The following is a 22,479-nucleotide window of genomic DNA, read 5'->3' as shown; positions in this document are numbered from 1 at the left end:
CTCCAGCTTGACAGTGAGCCATTGACCACTTCTGTCTGGATATGGTCTCACAACCAGTTCCTTGTTCATCAAACACCTGTCAAATCCATATCTTCCCAATTTGGAGAGAAGTATGTTATGGAAGACTGTGTCAAAGGCCTTACTTGAAGTCCAGATCATATCAGTGGATCTTCCCTAATGATGTAGCTATGCCATCACAAAAAGTGACATGGTTGGTCAGGAAGGTCCTGTCCATAGTAAAACCATGCTGGTTTCTCCGTATCACCTTGCTCTCTTCCATGTGCTGGACCATTGCTTCCAGGATGATCTGCTCTGTGATCTTCCCTGGCAAAGAAGTGAGGCTGACAGGTGGGTAGTTCCCTAGGTCATCCTTTCTTAAAAATGGATGCCACAATGTCTTTTTTCCAGTCACTAGGGACTTCACTCACCCAGACATCTGCTGGAAAAGTAGCATCGTGAGATGCAGGCAATCCAAGAAACTCCTGGAATGCACTGAGGATAACTTCCTCAGTCAAGTAATAGAAGGCCCCACCAGAGGGGATGCAATACTGGACCTGTTGCTCACCAATTCAAATGAATTGATAGATGTCATCAGGATTAGAGGCTGCCTGGGACATAGTGACCATGGCTGAGTTCATGCTCCAGAGGGATATTAAACAAAGAGTAAAATTAGGAACTGAATTTTAGGAAAGCTAACTTCCAGCTCTTCAGGGAGTTAGTCAACAAAACACCCTGGCAAAATGTCCTTCTGGGCAAGGGTGCATAGCAGAGGTGGTAGATCTTTAAGGAAGCTTTCCTTAGTGTGCAAGAGCTCTCCATCGCAAGGTGCAGCAAGTCAGGAAAGGAAGGCAAGAGACTTCATGGCTGAACTGGGACCTGCTGGTCAAAATGAAGGGCAAGAAGAAAATGCACAGGTAGTGGAAACAGGGACAGGCACTGTGGGAAGACTATAAGGAAGTTGCTAGGCTGTGTAGGGATGGGTCTGGAAAGCCAAAGCCCAGTTTGAACTAAACTTGGTAAGGGATGCCAGGAAGAACAAGAAAGACTGCTACAGGTTCCTCAACTAGAAAAGGAGAGTCCAGGAGGGTGTACCCCCCTAGTGAGTGAAACAGGCAAGTTGCTAACAACAGACGAGGAGAAGACTGAGGTACTCAACAACTTTTTTTGCCTTGGTCTTCCCTGAGAACTGCTTGCCACACAGCCCTCAAATGTTTAGTTCTGTAGGAGGGGACTGGGGAAGCAACGTCCCTCCCACTGTAATAGAATCACAGAATCATAGAATTGCTCAGGTTGGGAAAGACCTTCAAGATCTTCAAGTCCAACTACAACTTAACCATACTACCCTAACTGTAACAACCCTCTGCTATATCATGTCCCTGAGCACCACATCCAAACAGATTTTAAACACATTCAGGGATGGTACCCAACCACCTCCCTGGGGAGTCTATTCCAGTGCTTAACAACCCTTTCTGTAAAGAAGCTTTTCCTGATATCCAACCTAAACTTACCCTGGTGCAACTTGAGGCCATTTCCCCTCGTCCTATCACCTGTCACCAGTGAGAAGAGACCAACTCCACTCTGTCTGCCATCACCTTTCAGGTACTGGAAGAGAGCAATAAAGTCTCCTCTCAGCCTTCTCTTCCTCAGACTAAACAGCCCCAGTTCTTTCAGTCTCTCCTCATAGGGCATATTCTCCAAGCCCTTCACAAGCCTTGTTGCCCTTCTTTGGACCTGATCCAGCACCTCAATGTCCTTTCTGTATTGAGATGCCCAAAACTGAACACAGGTTCATGACCACCCAAGGATCCTGAACATCCACAAGTTAATGCGTCTTGATGAGATGCATTCCAGGATCCTGACGGAATTAGCTGATGTAGTTGCCAAGCCACTTTCAATGATATTTGAAAAGTCATGACAATGAGGTGAAGTCCATGGTGACAAACTCACACCCATTTTTATGAAGGGTAGAAAGGATGTTATCTACAGATGTCATCTACCTGGACTTCTGCAAAGCCTTTGATATGGTCCCGCACCACATCCTCCTCTCTAAATTGGAGGTATGGATTTGAAAGATGGACTGTTTGACTGATTAAGAACTGGTTGCCTGGTTGCAGCCAAAGGGTTGTGATGAATGGTTCTATGTCTGGGTGGAGGCTGGTCACAAGTGGTGTCTCCCAGTGGTCAGTCTTGGGTCTGGTGCTCTTCAACATCTTCATCAGTGACACAGACGATGGCATTGAGTGCACCTTAAGCAAGTTTGCAGGTGACACCAAGCTGAGTGGTGCAGCTGATGCACTGGAGGGAAGGAAAGCCATCCAGACGGACCTAGACAGGCTGGAGAAGTGGGCCCATGAGAACGTAATGAGGTTCAACTAGGCCAAGTGCAAGGTATTGAATTTGGCTGGTGCAGTCCCAGGTATTTATACAGACTGGCAGAAGAACTCTTCGGGAGCAGCCCTGCAGAGAAGGACTTGGGGGTTCTGATGGATGAGAAGCTGGACATGAGCCAGCAGTGTGCACCTGCAGCCTGGAAGGCCAACTATGTTCTGGGCTGCATTAAAAAAGGGGGGGCCAGCAGGGAGAGGGAAGTGATTGTCCTCCTCTACTCAGCTCTTGTTAGGTCCCACCTGGAGCACTGTGTCCAGACCCCCCCATCAAGAAAGATGAAGGACTCCTGGAATGGGTCCAGAGGAGGGCCACTAAGATGATCAGATGACTGGAGCACCTCTCCTATGAGGAAAGGTAGAGGGAACTGGGCTTGTTTAGCTTGGAGAAGAGAAGGCTCCAGGGAGACCTCATTGTGGCCTTCCAATACTTGGAGGGAGTGTATAAACAGGAAGGGGAACAGCTGTTTACAAGGGTGTATATTGATAGGACAAGGGGGAATGGTTTTAAACTGATACAGGGGAGATTTAGGTTAGATATTAGGAAGAAGTTTTTCACCCAGAGGGTGGGGACACACAGGAGCAGGTTGTGCAGAGAGGCTGTGGATGCCCCATCCCTGGAGACATTCAAGGCCAGGATGGATGTGGCTCTGGGTAGCTTGGTCTAGTGGTTGGCGACCCTGCCCATGCAGAGGGGTTGAAACTAGATGATCTTTGGGGTCCTTTTCAACCCAGGCCATTCTATGTTTCACGTAAAGGAAGACTATCAAAAGGAAGACTAGATTACATCTAAATACTTAATACCAGTAGGAATAGTTAAACACTAGAAGAGATTGCCTAGCAAATCTCTATCACTGGACTTCAAGAACAAATTTGACAAACAGTAAGAACACTGCATATCCTGCATTCCTTTTAGGCTACGGAGATGGTTTAATTATGTTACATTTGGGAGTCCTGCTCTGGCCTTTTCCAGGTGCAACTCTGTAATCAGCATTCATGGTGAATTCAGTAATGAAAACTCTTATCAACTGAGCAGCAACATTATTTGCTAATAAGAATAAACAGACCTTTGTTAGAGGATATGTTATCTGGGAAAATGTTTCACTTCTTAGCAACAGAAGATCTAATCTTATCTTTCTTGGAAACAGATAACAAACTGAGAGCCCAATATCACCCAAGGAACCATCTTTCTCTCAGGGATTAAGTATCACTGTATCTCAGTGTAGCATCTGAAAATTAGTGACAACTACAAAAATACACAGATGACCTTACAAACTTGCTAACGTTTCGTTAGTACGTAGTTGGATTGGGATATTTTTTACTACATGTATTTTTAATTCAAGAATTACTTCATGGGAAAGTGTTTCAGCATTCCAAGTATCATTCCATTTGAAGAATAAGATTTTGCACAAATTAACTATAGCAGTCAATCTTTGAATTACATATCGAATTGCAATGCTTGATTGCATCTGAAGTTTTTCTCCCATGCTGGAGTCTCTCCATGGAAGATATTTTATGTTATGTTCACAGGACCTGCATCATCAGTTCCATTATATGCACCTGCCATATTTTTTTTGACTGAAGCTTGCTCTTAGCTATAGGTGTAACTATTTGATATTAAGATCACAGGCCTGAAGTAGCACTACAACCTGTCTAGGTAACACATACACGCAAAGATTTATACAAAGCAGTTCAAATCTGGTAAATGGGTAGCTGTGTTCTGTATAAAACAAAGCCTGTGCAATATTTCCACTTTAAAATTCAGGCATATTCACTAGTCCAGAAGAGAAGTAACATGTAAGTGAATTATTCCAGCTGGGTCTTCTACAGCCACATACTAAGTTTTCATACTTTTAGTCTCCAAGCAGATCACACCTCACTGCATCTGTGATGAATCTCATATGTATTCTGGGGAAAAGTCTGTCATTTGAAGTGCCAGTTAAGACTTTCAGCGTAGAACAAATGACTGCACTCTGCACAGACTGTATGAAAGAGAAGGAATTCCTGTACCTGATGCCCTTCTTAGGTAGATTGAAACTAAATAGCAAGTAATGATCAAAAAGTACTAAAGAAGTCTGGCAAATCACAAAAAAAGCATAAACAGTAGTTTTCAATATGGAGCCATAAAGACAATAATGTTAATACCAGGATGACCAAGTATATTTTCCTGAGGTACCTAGATGCCACAGAAATGCATCTGTCTACTTGTTTGCAGACATTTTTACTGTTATGAGTCTCCTTTCTGGTAGTACATACCATGTTTATTCTGACAGTTTTGATTTCTGGAGGAAATTAGATTTTGATTGCTGCAGACAGATAGATATAATCATTCTCACTTAGCAGCAGAGTTTGCAGTTGAATGTCTCAGCAGAGATCTTTCTATTTCATGTATATTACATGTTTCAGATCTCTTCACTTCCTCAGATGCCTTCTTAAACAGTAAAATCTGGTAATAATTATCAAACACCATACACACTGTTTACAATAGAGTCATATTTCTTTCTTCTTTTTCTCTTGCATAAAAAGTAGAATGCTGCTGAAAAGTACCCAAACGTCTGCTATGCTTCATGCCAATACAGCAGCTCAGCCAAATATGCAGAGAAAAGTTTGCCAAATAAAAGAAAACATAACAAATTTGTAATGGTTTCTATCTTGACAGAAAATGAAAATTATACCTCAATGTGTGGCCACTCATGTGGACACATAAAAATGTCATAGAGGCAATCGTTCTACCTCAGATAACACACCCTGACAGTAGAGCAGCACATACTGGCTAGCTTTCACCACCCATAAAAACAGCAGCCATGACCTGCAAAATGAGCTGAAGGAATCACATAATTTGTGCATATCATATATGCATATGCCATGCACTAATTATATTTATCATAAATAATACAAAGTAGAATGTTTGTTTTTTAAGTAGAATGACTGTCTTTGTAAGAGAAGATTGGAATTCAGAAATTATTTTTAAATGTGAAGTCACTATAGTTATCTCAAATAATCCAATCCAATGAAGACAATGAAAACATAAGCCTTTATCCCCAAATGCGAAATTCAACTCTCCATGCCATCTAAACAGCTGAAGCTGAATAACTTTTAGAAGACTTCATTGCTTTGCTAATGTTGTATATGGTTATAGCCAATTTATGTAATATGAATATTTCATTATTTCTTTAGCCTCAAAGTAAATTCTTTGAAATTGGAGCAAGACTTATTTCTCTGTCAAGGTAATAAGCATACTTACTGAACTGCAAAATTAATAATACGATAATGTCGATTATTAGTCTATTACCTAGCTTCATATCACTCTAAGTCTTTACTTCAGTGCAATGTTGTTTTCTGAACAATGTCATTTTTGCAAGAAAAATATAAGCAATTTCATAATCTAAAATTGCAGTGGTCTTTTTCATACAGTATAGATTATCTACAGGGTGAAGAATTATCACCAATTAGATGTTACTCAACAAGGAACATGAAAGATTATTATTAGACTCTGTGAGTCCTTGAAAGTCTATTCCTGGAGATAAAGGAAAGCCTGCATACTTCCCGGAGAGCTTAGAAGCACACCGGTACCCCAGAAAAATCTTAGGGACTAAAAATTTGTGCTGTATATTCTCCCTCATCCTCAAACAGCTGCATAAAGTCTGAGACAGAAAATAACATAGTGAGGAAAGACCATTTGGTTTAAAAATTTAACAAATAGATGGTAACAAGAGAAACTTTAAATAATAGCAAGCAGCAGGTAATGAGATTTATCCTAATTTGGGAAACTCTCTACTTTCAAAAACAAGAATCTGAATCCTTCTGCTTTGATTCATCTTTTAAAATTGTTGAAGAATATAACCAGAGAAAGCATAGTTACTTCTTGTTTTCATTCCAGATAATGGAGTTAGCATTAAAACTAAAAAGAAAAATCCAGAAATTTAATCTGAACTTAAAAACTACCATATTCATTAGTTTGCTTAAATTCTAAAGTTAAAAGAAATCCTCAGTTCTTATGTAAAATAGAAGTATTCTAAACAAAATATACAATGAGTAAAATAAGAAGTAAAATGATACGCTGTTACATGTTTGAATTGCTATTGTGTTAAATTATTATAGGATTTTTAACAGCTTATAGAGTAACTCAAATGCAATTTCAGCACTGTTATCTGTTAAAATGAAAGTGAACTACACTAATACTCACAAAGAAGCACTGAAAAAACAAATGCACTTACTATACATAAGAAAAAATGCTGCTTTACAACTGCAAGAATTCTTTGCTAACTTCTGTACTAGTATTAGCATTTCTGCTAGAACAAGCGTCCAGAGCTTTCTGCAAAAAAAATTTCCTAGCATTTCCTCTGTGAGGTCTTTGCAGAATCACAGTGAAAATGAAGAAAGTATGAAGGTGAAGCTGCAGAATCTGTGTTGCTTTATCTTAGTAAATTAAAAACTAGCAATGATTCATTGTGAGTATGACAACTAAAAAAATAAAAGTGATTTGAGTGAATTAAAATTTTAGGATCATCTGCATATCTTATAGTCTGCAGTTCAGCTTACCTTTGATGACCACCTTTTTTTTCTTGTTAAATTTTCATAGACTGAATCTTCAAACAAATAGTCTAAGATTTTCTGATTTAATGTACAAAAACAACCATTTTTATATTATAGATTATTGTAACTTGACAGATAACTTCTGGATAGCTGAAAAATTTCTTTTTGTTTACTACCAGTTGGAAAAAAAAAAAAGAATTAAGATTAAAAAAAATTGCCTTCCATACATTATCTTCCTTCCCACTGTTTTTTATGTTCTTTTCTTACTTAACTCACGCATCTTTTTTCAACTGTAGAATTATAGTAAAAATATGTAACAGTCTGCATTTCTTCACATTACATGTCTTCTCATCTGAGAAAAAAACCTTAATTAATGTTATCATTATCTTACTGTTTTACATGAGTCCTCTCAAAAAGATACAGAGTACTTTAATCATGTTTATCTAAGTCATTCATTTTCTGTTAAAAAAAAATCCTTCTTTTTTCTCCTTTTTGTAGTTCAGTCTTTTCTCTGTTTAGTTATTGGTGCTATTCTGGGGATTTAGGGAAGATAGATTATTAGACTAGTTTTCTTCTTCCAAAACAGAAGCCTTTACGAAGAACTTAAGGCTATACTTCATACATATTTTCACATACTCATTTAAAATTATCTGAGATAAAGAACTAAACAAGTGCCAAGTTCTTAGAAATTTTCTTTTTCAGAGTTAAGTTTTATTGTAGCTGTGACTGTTTACGTGTATACCTAAGGAAAACATTGTAGGCAGGGATTTTATTAGACCTATAACTTGTCTTATAAAATATATGATCAGTTTGTATAAAACATCTTTTTTCTTATTATTGAACCTTTTTTTCTAGCTATTTCATGCACATATTTTTATTATCACCTAGCAGCTCGCAGTCTAAGATTACGAAATCACAAGTCAAATCACACTGATTTTTCTCCTTCCCTACCTAAAGGTGAATTCTTTGACTGACATAAACAAACATGGTTCAGGCTGCTTCTGTGACTGGAAGGTATTGAGGTCAAAACTTCTGCAGTGCTTCATCAGTTGCTTCACTGTGGTCACCTCCCCTTCAGTTGAATCTTTCCTTATCTCATCCACCAGTCTTTAAAATATAGCTCCCAGAATGGGTTGCAAAGCACTTCCCACTGTCCTGCTTTATTTTCCAAAGCACTAAAACATTACGTTATAGCTGACACCTGCTTCATCAACTCTCCTTTAATTTGGTGTTTCAGCTGCTTCTTAGATCTAAGCTTAGAAGTGTAGGGTTTCAGAAACACATAGAGAATTTTATCTAGAGGTGATGAAATTAGTAAATTTTAAGGCAGAAGGCTGCTAACTCCTTTCAGTACTTATTTCCTGCTGGAGATAAATGGCACAGAAAGCATACCACCTTGTTTCCTCATAATGATACCCAGAAGAAGAAATAAGGCAAAGAAACAAGCAACTAATTGACCACTAAAACGTGAAATGTTAGTAAAAGGAGTCTTACAGAATAAGGATTCACTAATCTGAAAAAAGAGACTGGTTTGCAAAACAAATGAAAAATGAAACAAATGAAAGACTGTTACTTCTCCTCTGTTGATTCTGAATAGTAGTAAAAAGAGAAATCAAAACCCATAAAACTTACCATCCTTCATCAGTGTCTATTTCAGATTCAGAAACCTCATTTTCAGGAGTTTCTTCGATTGCTTGGGTTAACTTTGATTTAAATCGGTCCAGCAGTGCCAGTGTCTGAAGTTAAATACATAGTTTTAAGGAAGTCACATATATTTATAAACAAGTATTATACAACGTCTTCAAACTATTATTCTGGGAAACAGTGTGATGAGATGGGAGAGAACTTTTCTATGGCTTCAAAGAAAACTGCAGAGTCAAGCAAGTGAGAGTGAGGGGTGCCAAGAGTAACAGCATGTTGAGCAAGTGAGAGGGTGTGCAGCGCCCGGAGTACACAAGCTAGAAAGCACTTGTCTAGCCATCTAGTAAAATAAAAACACATATTTAGGGAACAGATACTTATGCTATACTTACAGAATAAAATAGATAATAAATTAGACAACACTGGCCACTGACAACAAATTTTACTGTTTGAATCTGTTAGTTTCTTCTAGTAAGGCAATCCACTGCATAAATTATAGACAAGCTACTGAAGACACAGCTTAATTGATACTCCTGTATTTTACAATGCTGATTTTTTAAATTTTTTGCCGACTTTAAAAAACACAATGCTTTTTACTTGAATACAAAGAACTATCTTAAGTAATCTGACAGACACAGGTCCTTATACTACACACACCATAAACATCATTTATATTTGGTATTTTTTTTAATAGATGACATTGCCCTGTCTTTCAGCTACAACAAAGTCATTGAATCTACGGTAACATCTAAAGATCATACTGCAGGTCTTCTTTCTGATCACTTAAGAGATGTTGATTACAAAAGAATTGTATGCCTAAGCATTGTGATGGCACAAGGGTCATAGGGCTCTTCATAAAAAGGGCAGATCATAAGAATAATTTGCACAGCCCACAGCTTAATTCTTGCTGATATTTGAGACATTACTGGAAAGGGAAGCGTCAGGGAATAAGTACTTAACTGAATTTATGTGGCAGACTACATTTGATCTGTAGGTGATAGGTTGGCCACCTATGTTGTAAAACACCTCTCTATGGCTGTTTAGTTTTGTTTAGTCAAGTTTTTCAAATTTAAAAGAATAAAAACTAAACAAGAATAGAAAACAGAAATTGGAAATACCAGAAGTGTTCACTGGAATCAGATTTCCTTCTGGGAGCAATCTTAACTTTAGGAGTTTCCTGGCTTTTGAATTCTTTCAAAAACACATTTTAGCACTGCCAGAGGTGGGTTTTAGCTTTTTTTTTTTTTTTTTTTTTTTTCCCTTTTGCATTTATTTTCTTTATTTTTCTGTTTAATCTTGTTTAAGCTGGGAGAGGAAATTTTCAGATATACTTGTGCCTGTGAATCATTCAAGTTCTACAGCTTCCCATGCAATTGCAAACAAACTTCATGCTTATAACCTAAGACAGCAAATCTCTGCCCAGGACATTAGATTAAAACAAATTAACCCTTTTCCACATGAAACTGTGATCAACTAAAGCCACACTTCTTATGTATCGTCTAACTATCTGTGGTGTCAGCATTATTCTAAATGGACCTGTCTTAGTCTTTCTGCTGAGAATGATTAGATGCAATGCTATGTACCATGTATCTTTATAAACCAAACCATGTGGAATTACAAGGTAAGGATTTCCAGTGTCTGGTACTTAAAAAAGACATACATATTATCCTCCTGAACAGAGGCTGGAAAATAATATTGTATTGTAGGATACAGTAGGAAGGATGTAAGGCTAGATGAGGCCCTCAACAACTAAAATGGATTCTAAGGAACTTCATTATTAATTGTTGAATAGTTGATGAGTCCTTGCTGAATAGCAGATTAATTACTGTTGAATAGTTTTTAACAGAGCTACATAAATAAAAATTATAATCTACTAAAATACATATTCACATCACTTTAAAACCCATGTGTCTGATGCACAGCACAAATTTTAGATGAATGGTATTTAGCACTTCACAGCAGTTTCATGTATTTAGCAGGCTCAAATATGCCCATTTTAGAAAAAAATAAATATTTACATTAAACTTAACTTTGCTCATATTTGCATACTGAAGCCTACATACATTCTTACATTTTGACCATGGAAAATAATTTCAAATGTACTTAAAATGGGTTTTTAAAGTTCAGTTAAGAATGGTTTTTGTTCACTTCATAACACTTGAAGATATGGATGAATTTGATCTCTATAAAATATTATTTAAAATGTGGAAAAAAGCCTCACATTTTGGACAGATACCAAATACAGAAACTTCTGTCTCAGTGCTATTTTATGGGAAGTTGCAAAGCCAAGAACAGAACTGCAGAGAAATGCAAACGCTTGTAAATATAATCAAGGATACTTCTGTGTGGGTAACTATTCCTTTTGGAAGACTTTAGTGACCTAACTGTCAGCACATTCAAATAGATATAGAGAAACCTTGTCACACATGCACAAACACATTTATTAGTGCTTAGAAATAACTATTTACTTTTTATGGAAAATTAACCGTAACAGATTTGCAAACTTTATTTTCAAAACAAATGAAGAGAAAAAAAGTTTTCAGAACTCTTTCTGGAGTCTTTATTCCCTAGGATTACCTGATCTTCACGTGAAACTCCTTTCTTTGGCTGCTGTTTCCGTTTGTCTTCATATTTTCTCTTCTCCTGAAGGTATTCTTCAACAACACTATTTGGTGCAGGTTCCTCTTCTGAGTAAGGAAATACATTTGGTTAAACAAATTACAGTTGGCTTTTTGATTTATTACCATTTTGAAGAACGTTTGTTATTTCTGAAATACCAAACACAAGACTTCCATAAAATGTTTCAGCTGTGTTGCTTTCTGAGCAAGTAAGATGATTTGCTGCTTGATGAAATGAAATACAAAACACTGTGCTAAGCAGACACGAGCCCAAAATTTTTTATGTCAATTATATTTTACCTCAGAGCCAGGGAAAGCAGGGAAAAACTCTGATGTTAGGACAGATACAAAAACTGCTGAAGTTTCTTTAAGAAGTTTACCTTCATTCCTGAATACCTTTCCTGGAGCAGCTGAACTGATATACTGTATTAATGTATTGTAGCTATGGAGAAATTGTCAGTTTTTCTGTTCTGTAGGCTGAAGAAGCTACAGTTTGAATCTGTGATATTTGGATGACTGCTGGCAGCTACACAGGGGCAAATCCTAACTTTAAAATAAAATTATCTCTTACTTCATTTGACATTTTCTATAAAGTTTATAAACACAAAATGTCATAAGAAAAGGAAAGAAATTTACAGCACGCAATTATCCATATGAAATATATTTGCTTACATAAATCTACAAATAAAATTTCTTCTTTCCATGTTATCTTAATTTATATGTTGCATGCATATATTTAAAGAATAACTGGCAAAAAATCTTCATCAAATACATACAATATCATGCAGAACTGCTTTTTTTCCTATTTTCCATTTGATACATTGAGCATAATGAAGACCAGAAAGAAAAAAAATGAAATGAATGAAACAAAATCTGCTATAAAAACACGTGCAGTGAAATACTGGATAAACTAAAGAGAATAACAAAGTACAGTACTGAACTAAAAATCATAATGGCCCAGATTCATCTTTCCCTCCATTACCTCAGTCTTTTCTACTAATTAAAAAAAATCTTTAGTTTCTGCCTAAGTGTGTGTATCCAATCAAACTTGTGTAGAAAGAACACAGTGTCTTATTTCACTAACATTTAGTCTCTACATAAATAACTTGAGCTACCAGATCACCAGATTTCTTACAGAAGGCAACTTTTCATGTAACATTTACCTAATAGGGTCCTTTGAAAAGAATCTCAGCTACTTTACGGTAAATATAATTGTTCAGATACAACAAGCAAAAGACCTGGGACAATAATTACTGAAATTTTTTGTAAATGCCAGTTTCAAACTGACCATAAACATTGTAATGCTGTTATCCAAGCTTAAATTCACTTATGTTGCAATTAAAGATGTGATCCTTCGTCATACACGTCTTTTGACTAAGATTTAAGTCTAGTGCAGCTCAAAAATCATCTTCATACAAATGGGGTAAATTCCCTTGAAACTGTATGTTTGTGTATTTTTATCACACTCATATGGTTGTCACTGTTAACACAAATAATTTAAATTTCAGTTTAAGCTTTCTCTTGAGATTACTGTGTCTTGAGTCTTTGTCAGAGTTTTTCTAATACTCCACTTAATTTTCTCTGCCTCCTACAAAAGTCTTTTCATAAGTCAGACAAATAATAATCAGGTCCACGTGAACTAACTTCAGAGTGAGTCAACTGAAACAGTTATGCACTTGTATCATCATATTTCTGCACCTTCTATTAAAAAGACTTAAGACATGCTTACATTTTTCCACGAAGCCTTACAATCTATTACTCCACACAAAAACCAAATAATACAATAGGAAGGGTTTTCAATAGCCCTTAAGTCAATGGGCTTCTAACACACTTTACAATAACTTCAAAATTACAACAGCTGTCTGTTTTCTAATATAAATAAAATAGTCCACTTTGATAAGCAGAAATTCTTTGATAAAAAATATTTCGTATTTTCAAGAACAAACACAGCTAACTGTGAAATAAAAGAAAGCATCTGGAAAAGAGTTGCTAGTGGGAAGAATCCCTTCTAAAATATAAAATGCCCTTTCAAAATGCAAGAAGACATTTAATTGCTATTTTATACTTCCTAGTCAGGATCCCACAGCTCCTCCAAATCTTTTCTAACAGGGCTGGAAAAAGAGGACCACATCACTATATGATGGACTTGAACTTCAAAGCAAGCCTGACAAACTTAAGACCAGCTTGTTGATCTGAAGTATAAAGACCATTACACTGGTATTTACATATGCAAGCTCCAAAAATCTAAGACGATTAATTCAGATAAAAATGAATGAAACGATGACATGGATGAACTGCACTAACAATGAAATGCCCCACTCAAGTAGCATAGGATGGAGAAAATACTAGTTTAAGTAACACAGAACTTGCATGTGTAACCTAGAGCTATCAAATCACAAAGCGTAAATTGTGTCAAGAAAAGAAAGATTTTTTTTTTTTTAATTCTAAGATTGTGCACATCATATCATTAGGAAAGGTGAGGAAAAATGAAACAAAACAAAACAATAAATAACCTTCCTTATTGGAAATAAACTTCATTCTCACTTAAAGAGAACTTCTACTTACTCTCAGCTAGCTTGAGTTACTGCCAAGAGAACCGTCATCTTACTGTGACATAAACTTCAGCATTTGTGTAATTTATTTTCTTTCAGATAGATTCTTCTATCCTAAAATATTTCTTTAAGGAGTAACAGATGCCAACATGATGGTGTAATCTAATCTAAAACTTTGGTTTTGAGACATGGTTTCCAATGATATCTTAAAACAACAGAGGAGATTCCAGTCTGTAAACCAGAAAGGAAGAGACCAATTTTAAAAAATACAGAAGGGTTTATTTTTTTCACACTTAAATTAGGAACAGTTTAAATGACGTCAGTTTTCAAATACAAAATAGAAGAATTGTAACAAAGAAATGAGAACGTGATCTGAGAGTACTGTAGTGAATGCCATTCTTCAAAATTTCAGATCACTTCCTAAACAAAAGATAGAGCTTGCTGTAAAATTTTTAAGCTTCATTCCTACAAGTAGAATTAAATAGTGTAAACAAACTCCCAACCAGTGTTGCATCAGACACCTTCCATTTCACAAACTGCAACTGAATTTTACCTTCCACATTATGAAAACCAAGAACTTCTAGGCCTTCTAGCTGGTAGATCAGAAAAATACAATCCTTGTTTAAGGCTGCAGTGTTCCAATACTTGAAGGATGTTTATATACAGGAAGGTGTCTGAATTTTTAATATGGTCTGATAGGGATACGACAGGGAGGAATGGATTTAAACTAAAAGAGGGTAGAGTTAGGTTAAATGTTAGGAGGAAATTCTTCATAGTGGGGGTGCTGAGGCACTGGCACAGGCTGCCCAGAGAAGCTGTGGATGCCCCAGCCCTGGAGGTGTTCAGGACCAGGTTGCATGGGGTCCTCGGCAGCCTGAACTAGTTGGGGGCAACTGGGCTCACAGCAGTGTTGGTTTGAACTGGGTGAATTTTCAGTTCCCTAGCAACCCAAGCCATTCTGTGATTCGATGATTAAGTCCATTTCTGTAACTGAGACCTAAAACACTTCTTCCAAAACCCAGGATGTTTCTTCCAGTATTAAATATTGGCTATGCAAACAAAACATTAACTTACTATAAAGTAACATAAAATATAAATACAATAAAATAGAATATGAAATAATGCTGTTACTCTTCAAAGAATTTATAACCTACTCTTTAGTATATTTTTGATTAGAACCATCTAACTTGTTATTTTCTTCACATCTTAAACTATCAGTCAGCTACCATTACTCTGGGACTTCTAAGTTCTTGAAGAGCCACTATTGGCTCTAATGAGAAAGGCAACAGTCAAGACATATTTTTTACTAGTGAACAACCAAATATATTTTTTGACAGAATGATTTTCCAGGGTCGAGCATATTACTGCATTATATAGTTTCCTACAGTGAAAAATAACAGTTTCAGAACAAACTTACTGGTTAATTTAGCCAACTTAAACAGCATAACATTACAAGTGATTTTTAGAGCTTCAAAACATTTGTTTGAAAAAGCAAGCCCCACTAATAATGGACTTTAATATGTGACAATGGAAATTCCTAGTGAATCGTCTCTGAACTTTGGCAGCTTTTAGGCACACGTTACAGAAGTCACAGGCTAGAATGTGGTTAATTTTCTAATGTCAGTTGACTTTGAAAACATGCTTAAGATTACTACTAAAATCACAGCTGGATTACAGTGAGGCTTTTATCATTTTTTCATAGCAAGCAGAGAAAGAAGAGGGAAAAGCATTTACTTTAGCAGGGAAGAGGCTGAATATGCATGCTGGATATTACTTAAGGGCAGTATAAATGAGGAAAAATAAAAATTGAAACAGTAGAAGAAAACAAAAGTTCACAAAAATGAAATATTCAGGATGCACACTTTGGTACAGTGGAGCTATACTCTGTACTCCATACCCAACAAATCTTCATACTTAATATGCTTTTTGCTACATAATTTCAAAACAACCAAAATTTAGGTTTTGTAGTTTTCTGAAACATGCACAATTCTCTTATGGTACCAGAAGTCAAGAAAACTTCTTGACAGGACTTAAGCAAATCTTTACATGCCACCGACATTTCACCGACTTAATAATAAAAACAGAAATAAAACATAATCTTAAACTGGCATCCTTGCTAGCTTTGTAGACTTTCCTAAACACTTCAATCATTCAGTTCTCTTGCTACAATCTAGATAACAATCTGTGCCCCTGTAGGAGCCTTACACTTCATGCTGATTTTTACATTAGTAGTTAGGTTATTAAGTTGTGGCTTTTCTTTTTTCTCATGTATGGTAGTTAAATTTCTTCATTCAAAGATTATCAGACAGTTTACAAAAATGTTCTAATGAGAAAAATGAAAATAGCACTTGAAAACTATTTAAAACCAACATGTAATTAAGAAAACATGATATTTCTCCAGCGCAAATTTGAAGTATATTCACAGATTTACGCAATAAAACTTTGAAGTACATCTTTTTCAAACACTTGATTAAGTACTTCAAAATGCTGAAGTAATTCAGCACTCAAATTATAATGTTTGATGTAATTTCTGGCATCACTGCAGTGAATGTCACATAAAAGAAAAACATCTTATTTAAAATAAGGTCTTGACAGCAGTCTGGCATAGCTAACAATTGTATTCACAGATTGGAAAGCTGGTTATAATCAAACTTGTAAGGAGGGAATTATTTTTTTTAATCTCTGTCCTCTTGAAACAATGTAAACACTTAAATTTTCACCCCTAATCCTCCTTAGTTTCTCGAACATTCTGAATGTGGAAAAAATATTAAGTTTGCGTAATACATAGGTCACTCTGAAAGTAATGCCTCCTATTTATTTCCACATAAACTACAACAGGTATAAAGTGTACAATAATACTATTCAACAGAGTGAATTCTCAGCTACAAAATACTATTCTTCAACACAGTCACCAGCATTAGCTGTGCATTTTTGCTAGCAATGAACAAGAGCCTGCATGCCATGTTCATAAAGATCAGCACCAGTGTAAGTGATCACTGTCACTGTTGTCACTGCTGAAATGCACCACCCACTGCCTCTGTGTTCACATGCACTGTTTGGTCTCCATAAATGTTCAGCAAGCATAAATGAATGTCAGTGGGTGCCATTTTTTCTGCATGGAGGAATTCAGTGACACACCTTTGTTTCACGTGCACTTCCATGTCAGACACCATTTTGTCAGAGTGCCCCTCTGCTGCCATGTCACATGACAACAACATGTAACGGGATATTGGTGGGAAACCTCTACTGCCACACCACCAATATCCACCTCTATTGTTCATGGGCCAACATAACAAAATAAGAGGTAGTGCTTTTGGAGCAGCCCTCGTGTATCATGAAAAGTCTGAAGCAATGATGCTGAATGTGATACCAATACTAATTTGTCAGTGGATGTAAAATAGATGTGTCTTGTCATCATTCATTCATTAGCCAGTAGCCTCATTTCTGATCCTGCAAAAGGACCAGTACAATTTTACCCGGATCTCACACTTCACTGGTGAATTTCGACAAGCTATGATTGTAATTTTAGGCTGAGATGCAGTTTTTATTAATCAAGCACAATACCATATCTATGCTGTGTAGCTCTGAGGCAGGTATGGTGCAAGTGTCTGCATCATCTACACAGACACACCTGATTCAGCATGTCATGATTTGCTTTCCATCCCATGCTCCCAAGAGGACAGTGAGAGAACACTGGAACAATCTCCTGCTATGGACAGTCATTGCCTGATGGCAGACAGTGTTAATAGATGCAAATTCTTGTATACAAACTAACACAGAAAAGGTAAACTTAACATTTGTCAGATGACAAATCATTAAGTGAGCTTAATGCTTTTAACTTTTGGGCAAAATTACTTGCTCAGGTAAAACACTGTATTTTATTGCTGTTAGATTTTATTATACTCAAACTGAAGTTTGAACGTAGAATAAAGTCTTTTCTGCTGTTCTTCAGTTGTAAATGGTTGCTTTGGAGTAAAGGTATCTTTCTTCACTCTTTACATTTGCCATCTTAAATACTAAGGTTCCACCACCTTCTACCTAAATTATAAATGCCTTCAACTATCTCCTAATAATAAATTCATCCAGTTCCTTGCTAGGTTTTTTCTTTTTTCTTTTTTTTCCCGTTTGTATCCAATTGCTCTGTATCTCTTGGTGGTACAACACTGAGAAACAAGTACAATAATATAGCCATGCTTTTACAGTTAACAGCTTCTGTAGTAACAATCACATGATCATATGTGAATCACACATAAATTCATGTTCAGTTTGTTTTCTTGTACAAACTTGAAATATCTTGCATCAGACCAGTATAGCTCTCCCATTTTCTCATTTAGCTTCTGTAAGTATTTTTCCCTTAGTATTAAGGAAATATTAACACCCCAACATAACTCTCTATTTATTTTCAGTGACATTCTTCACATCTTTTTCCCCTCCCTAAATCTGGTACTTCCTGTACCAGAATCTAGTATGCAGTGACATTTACTTTTGTTTCTTCATGATCAACAAATTCTTTTTTCATGTTTTTCCAACACATGAGATCCAGCGTGAATACTCAGTCCTGTTGTAATTTTTATAACACACCCACCACAAAGTGCAGTAAATATGATGATGTTACACAGACCAAAGTTAAATCTGAGATAAAACACTACATCAATACTGTAAGATTTACAAACATCTACAACTCTGTCTTCACTGTTACTATCATCTAGCAAGTTTAGAGGTCTTTGCTTGCAGTTCCTAAATTACTATCCCAACATCACTGTAAAACAGTAGGTTTGCAGTCAGAGAATGTTTTTTAGTCATTTTAATCAGCACCTTCTTTAAAATTGATAATTCAGAACCCAAAAGTTTTAACAGATGTTAGAGAAAAAATGTGAACACTTGGTTAAGGTGAGAAAGGCAAATTCCAGAAAACTGCTTTTAGCTCCCTACATAATGAAAATAAAGGTTTTATTTTAAATGCAGACAGACTCACCTTATTTGTGTCTTTAGACTACCTCTAGGTATAATGCTCAAACTCATGAAAGACAGGAAAACTTTCACTACTTCAATATTGGTCAATAATACTGTAAGATGGGAGCAAATTATTTGCTAATGCCCTTATCCTCTCACTGTGCACTCTGGGGGCAGTTTTATTTTGGACTACTGGTTGGAACTCAGCAGGTGTGCTCCTGGAACACATCTTTTAGTGTGGCATCATCCAAAAACACACATCTGGTTTGCAGTAAAGACACTAATGAAGATGTATGTTCTAGTTAATATTCCTATTAAAATTTCACCTCTTCAGAGAACTAAAATTTCTCTTTCTGCAAGCAATTTCATCCTTTACCAGAACCTTACCTGTCAACTGTACTTACTCTTTCCATACAGACAACAAATTGATAGGTATGTGAATGACAACTGAAGAAAGATTTTTAAAAAGCAGTCGGTAGAATACAATAGTGAAAATAACTCATTTTAAATTCCTTTTCTCCAAGACCAAACAAAGCATGTTTAATGAGTCCTCCACATTTATTTTTTTAGTGTTTTTCAGTGGCAGAATCCCTATTACCAGAAAGAAATGTCATTCTTTCGATCATATGATGAATTACATTTCTCTGTGTTAAGTCTTCCTCAAAAAGGGAAACAACATTAGGATAGCAACTTTCTCTGACAATAGATAAAATAACTCACAAGTGTAGAAGAATAAGTTAAGTGGAGAGAAAGCAAAATGCAAAGACAGTAATACCTTACTGCAGACATATAAACGTTTATTTTAACTTCATGACTTAAAGACCCAGAGATGGTAAATACAATACTTTCCGTAATGCTTCCATAAAGCTATCATCACTGGTAACAAGATACTTAGTTTCTCTTCCCCCTCAAAACCTTCCTCCAGGCACATTTTATCTTTCTCTTGATTTATTGTTCAGCTGTGCTTCACAGAATATTGAAGAAGACAACATATATGCCCACCCCACCCAAATGACAGGATCAGCCTTTTCTAAGCCAATCTAAAGAAATATTTGCCTAATCTGCAGCTGGGAAGTTCCACTCTGTAGGTCACCTATTCCAGAAGTTTTCTCTATTGTTTAACCTAAACCTCTGTAGCTTTAATTGAAGCTTTCTACCTCTTGTCCCCTTCACAGGGATTATGTAGAACTACCTTCTCTCCATGGTAGCCTTTAACACTCTTGAAGTTCTCTAATATAGGTCACTTTGGGATGTCATCTCTGCCCTAAACTGAATATCCACTGTTCCTAAAATCTTCAAATGTTATGCTTTCCACATCAGCCACTCTTGTTGCTCTGCTCTGTGAACTTTTAAGAAGTCTCTCACCATTTTTTTCAAGTGGAATTTGCTCAAATCTCAGCAAAATACTCAGGCTAAAGACCCACTCAAGTTGAACAGGCAACCATCTCGCATACAAACATGCTACTTTATATGTATTTTACAGTATGTTTTAATCTTTTTCTGTACCCTATATATGGCCCTATGTTTCCTAGGTTTTAAGCTATCTAAATGCCACTGAACACTGTACACCTTGTGTTTATACAATTGGTTACTTTTAAAAGAGATACAAGCCACTTACCATTACATTTTTTTCCCTGGACCTCTTCCCTTCCTGACTTAAATATTCTGTTTACCATGATTTGACTTTAAACTTCTAGGAACTGACTCAATCTACCACCTCAGCACAACAGTGTAGCAAACTAAGAACAGTTTTCTTCCAAGTTGGTAAACTGAATCAGATCAGCAGAAGCACTAACACATGCCAGGGACAGTGCAAGTCAGTCACCCAATTCTTCATTTTAACATCTGCGTGTGAAAATGCAACCTTAAAGTTGTATTGTTCTTCATTTTCCCCATTGCATTCCTCTTCCATACCCATACATTTTTTTTTAAGTCCACAAATAAAGGTAATCTGTCCTATTCTCCAGATCACTAGCAATCAGATTACTGGGATACCTGCTTTCCACTTTGACTACAGTTATCTTAAAGCATTTTATTGATGTTTTGTTAATGTCTCTGGGACTGCTTTAGACAACCCCCCAATAAGCTTCAGCGAATTCCAACAAGTCTTAATGATTTTAATGCACCTAATAAGTAGTCTCTAGTTTATCTGTCCTGTACCTAATTTCCTTTATGTCACAGATCCTCTGTAACCTTATAAACAAAAGTGGCTGCTAAAGATTGAATTAAGCGTACAAGCTTATTTCCTTTTTGTCTAAAAAAGACAATATCTTCTTGCTCATTCTTCTCCTCTTACTGTATTTTCATCAATCATTTTGCCCATCAACATCTGCATCTAATTTAACATCTTTTTATTCTGTCTTCCATTTTGGAATATGTTTATTTTCAGAATTTTTAGGTAGATACCCCAAGAACTTGGTGAATTGTTTCTTTCCTGCCATATATATTTCTTAACGGTGGAGTAGACCACTTGTGCTCAAAAAGGGAAACCAGGATTATTTTTACCATTAGCTGCTACCTACAGTTTTTCAGCAGGTTTATATTCTGCCTGCAATTTACTTGAAAGAAATTTTAAAGAAAAAAACTAATACATAAAGCTTCATTTCCTCCCCCCCAGCACCTTGTCCTAAAATAAAAGGCATCTCTTCAAACTGTACCATAGTTTTATCAATCATTGGTGTCCAAGTATTAATTTAGCCTGTCACTATGGAAGTGGATTTCCTCTAATTATTCTTCAGTAAGTCCTCTGACGTAACTGGCACCCAAACAGGGATATGTTTAAGCAATGGTATTACAACTGCCATACAAGGCATGCTTCTGTTTCATTTATCATATATGTACATAAGGATTATTCTTTTTCCTTTCTACATTTCCACTTCTTTTTCACGTGCCCAATGACTGCATTTGCTGTCTTGCCAAGGAGAGCTCATATCCAGTTACTGACTCAGTATGACTTCTAGAATCTTTTTAGGGCCACTACTTTCTGTCATATGATGACAAATTTCATATACAAGTTCCAGATACTGATTTTTTTTTTTTATTTGCCAAGCTGGTCATCATCAAGCTCACCTGCTATTCAAGAGAATTTATGACAATATCTAACAATTATGTTACACTTTCTACCACTTCTCTACATTGTGTATAATCTGGCAATTTTACTGACAATGATTTTGTATTTTCTTTCAGATTTTTCATGCTGTTGAGAGATGGATGAAGACTGCAACCCAGAAATGTAGCAACTCCAGAGTGCCAAAAAGCCTGTATTTGTTTTCAGTTCTGCTAGTAATCTCTTACATCTTTATGTACTAAAAGTTCACCTTACCTATTACACACTTGAAAATCTGTGTCCCTTTATTAAGAATGTTTTTTTTTTTTCTGCCACAAGAGTGTGCATCTAAAGATCCATCTCCTTTTGCCAAAGTTTTTGAAGGATAAACTTGGAACTGTCCTCTAGATTCTAAGTTCAATTGGTATCATTCAGAAGAAGTACAGAATCTTAAAGTCAATAGCTTTGAGTTCAGTGTTTAGCATATGCATTTAAGTGCCTTTCCAATTTGAATAGTCAAGAAAACTTTCCACATTGGAAGAGATCAGAACAGGTATGTGCCCTTGAAAGAATTCAACTCATTATTTGAAATAACAGTATTTCAAATTCAGAAGCTTGCCCAACTGTACAATTGTAGCTATAAAACATTTGAAAGTATAAATGCTACCTGTACAATGTATTTATATACTGGAATCCTTTCATCACTACCACTTCCCATTCTTAGAAAAAACAATTTTCTGGAAAAAAAA

General features: G+C 36.1%; 1 protein-coding gene across 1 annotated transcript in view; it reads right to left on the bottom strand.

Annotated features, from left to right (window-relative positions):
• Positions 1 to 22,479, bottom strand: part of CWC27 (CWC27 spliceosome associated protein homolog) — a 113,013-nt gene that overhangs the window by 14,072 nt on the left and 76,462 nt on the right. Inside the window, exons 12-13 of the mRNA XM_424748.8 lie at positions 11,139 to 11,248; positions 8,553 to 8,656 (exon numbers count right to left, since the gene is read on the bottom strand). Coding sequence (XP_424748.2) covers positions 8,553 to 8,656; positions 11,139 to 11,248 — 214 coding nt within the window. The remainder of the gene's footprint in view (positions 1 to 8,552; positions 8,657 to 11,138; positions 11,249 to 22,479) is intronic.

Source organism: Gallus gallus, chromosome Z, assembly GCF_016699485.2.
Source record: "Gallus gallus isolate bGalGal1 chromosome Z, bGalGal1.mat.broiler.GRCg7b, whole genome shotgun sequence".
Classification (NCBI taxonomy): domain Eukaryota; kingdom Metazoa; phylum Chordata; class Aves; order Galliformes; family Phasianidae; genus Gallus; species Gallus gallus.
This window is presented reverse-complemented; position numbering and strand designations above follow the sequence as displayed.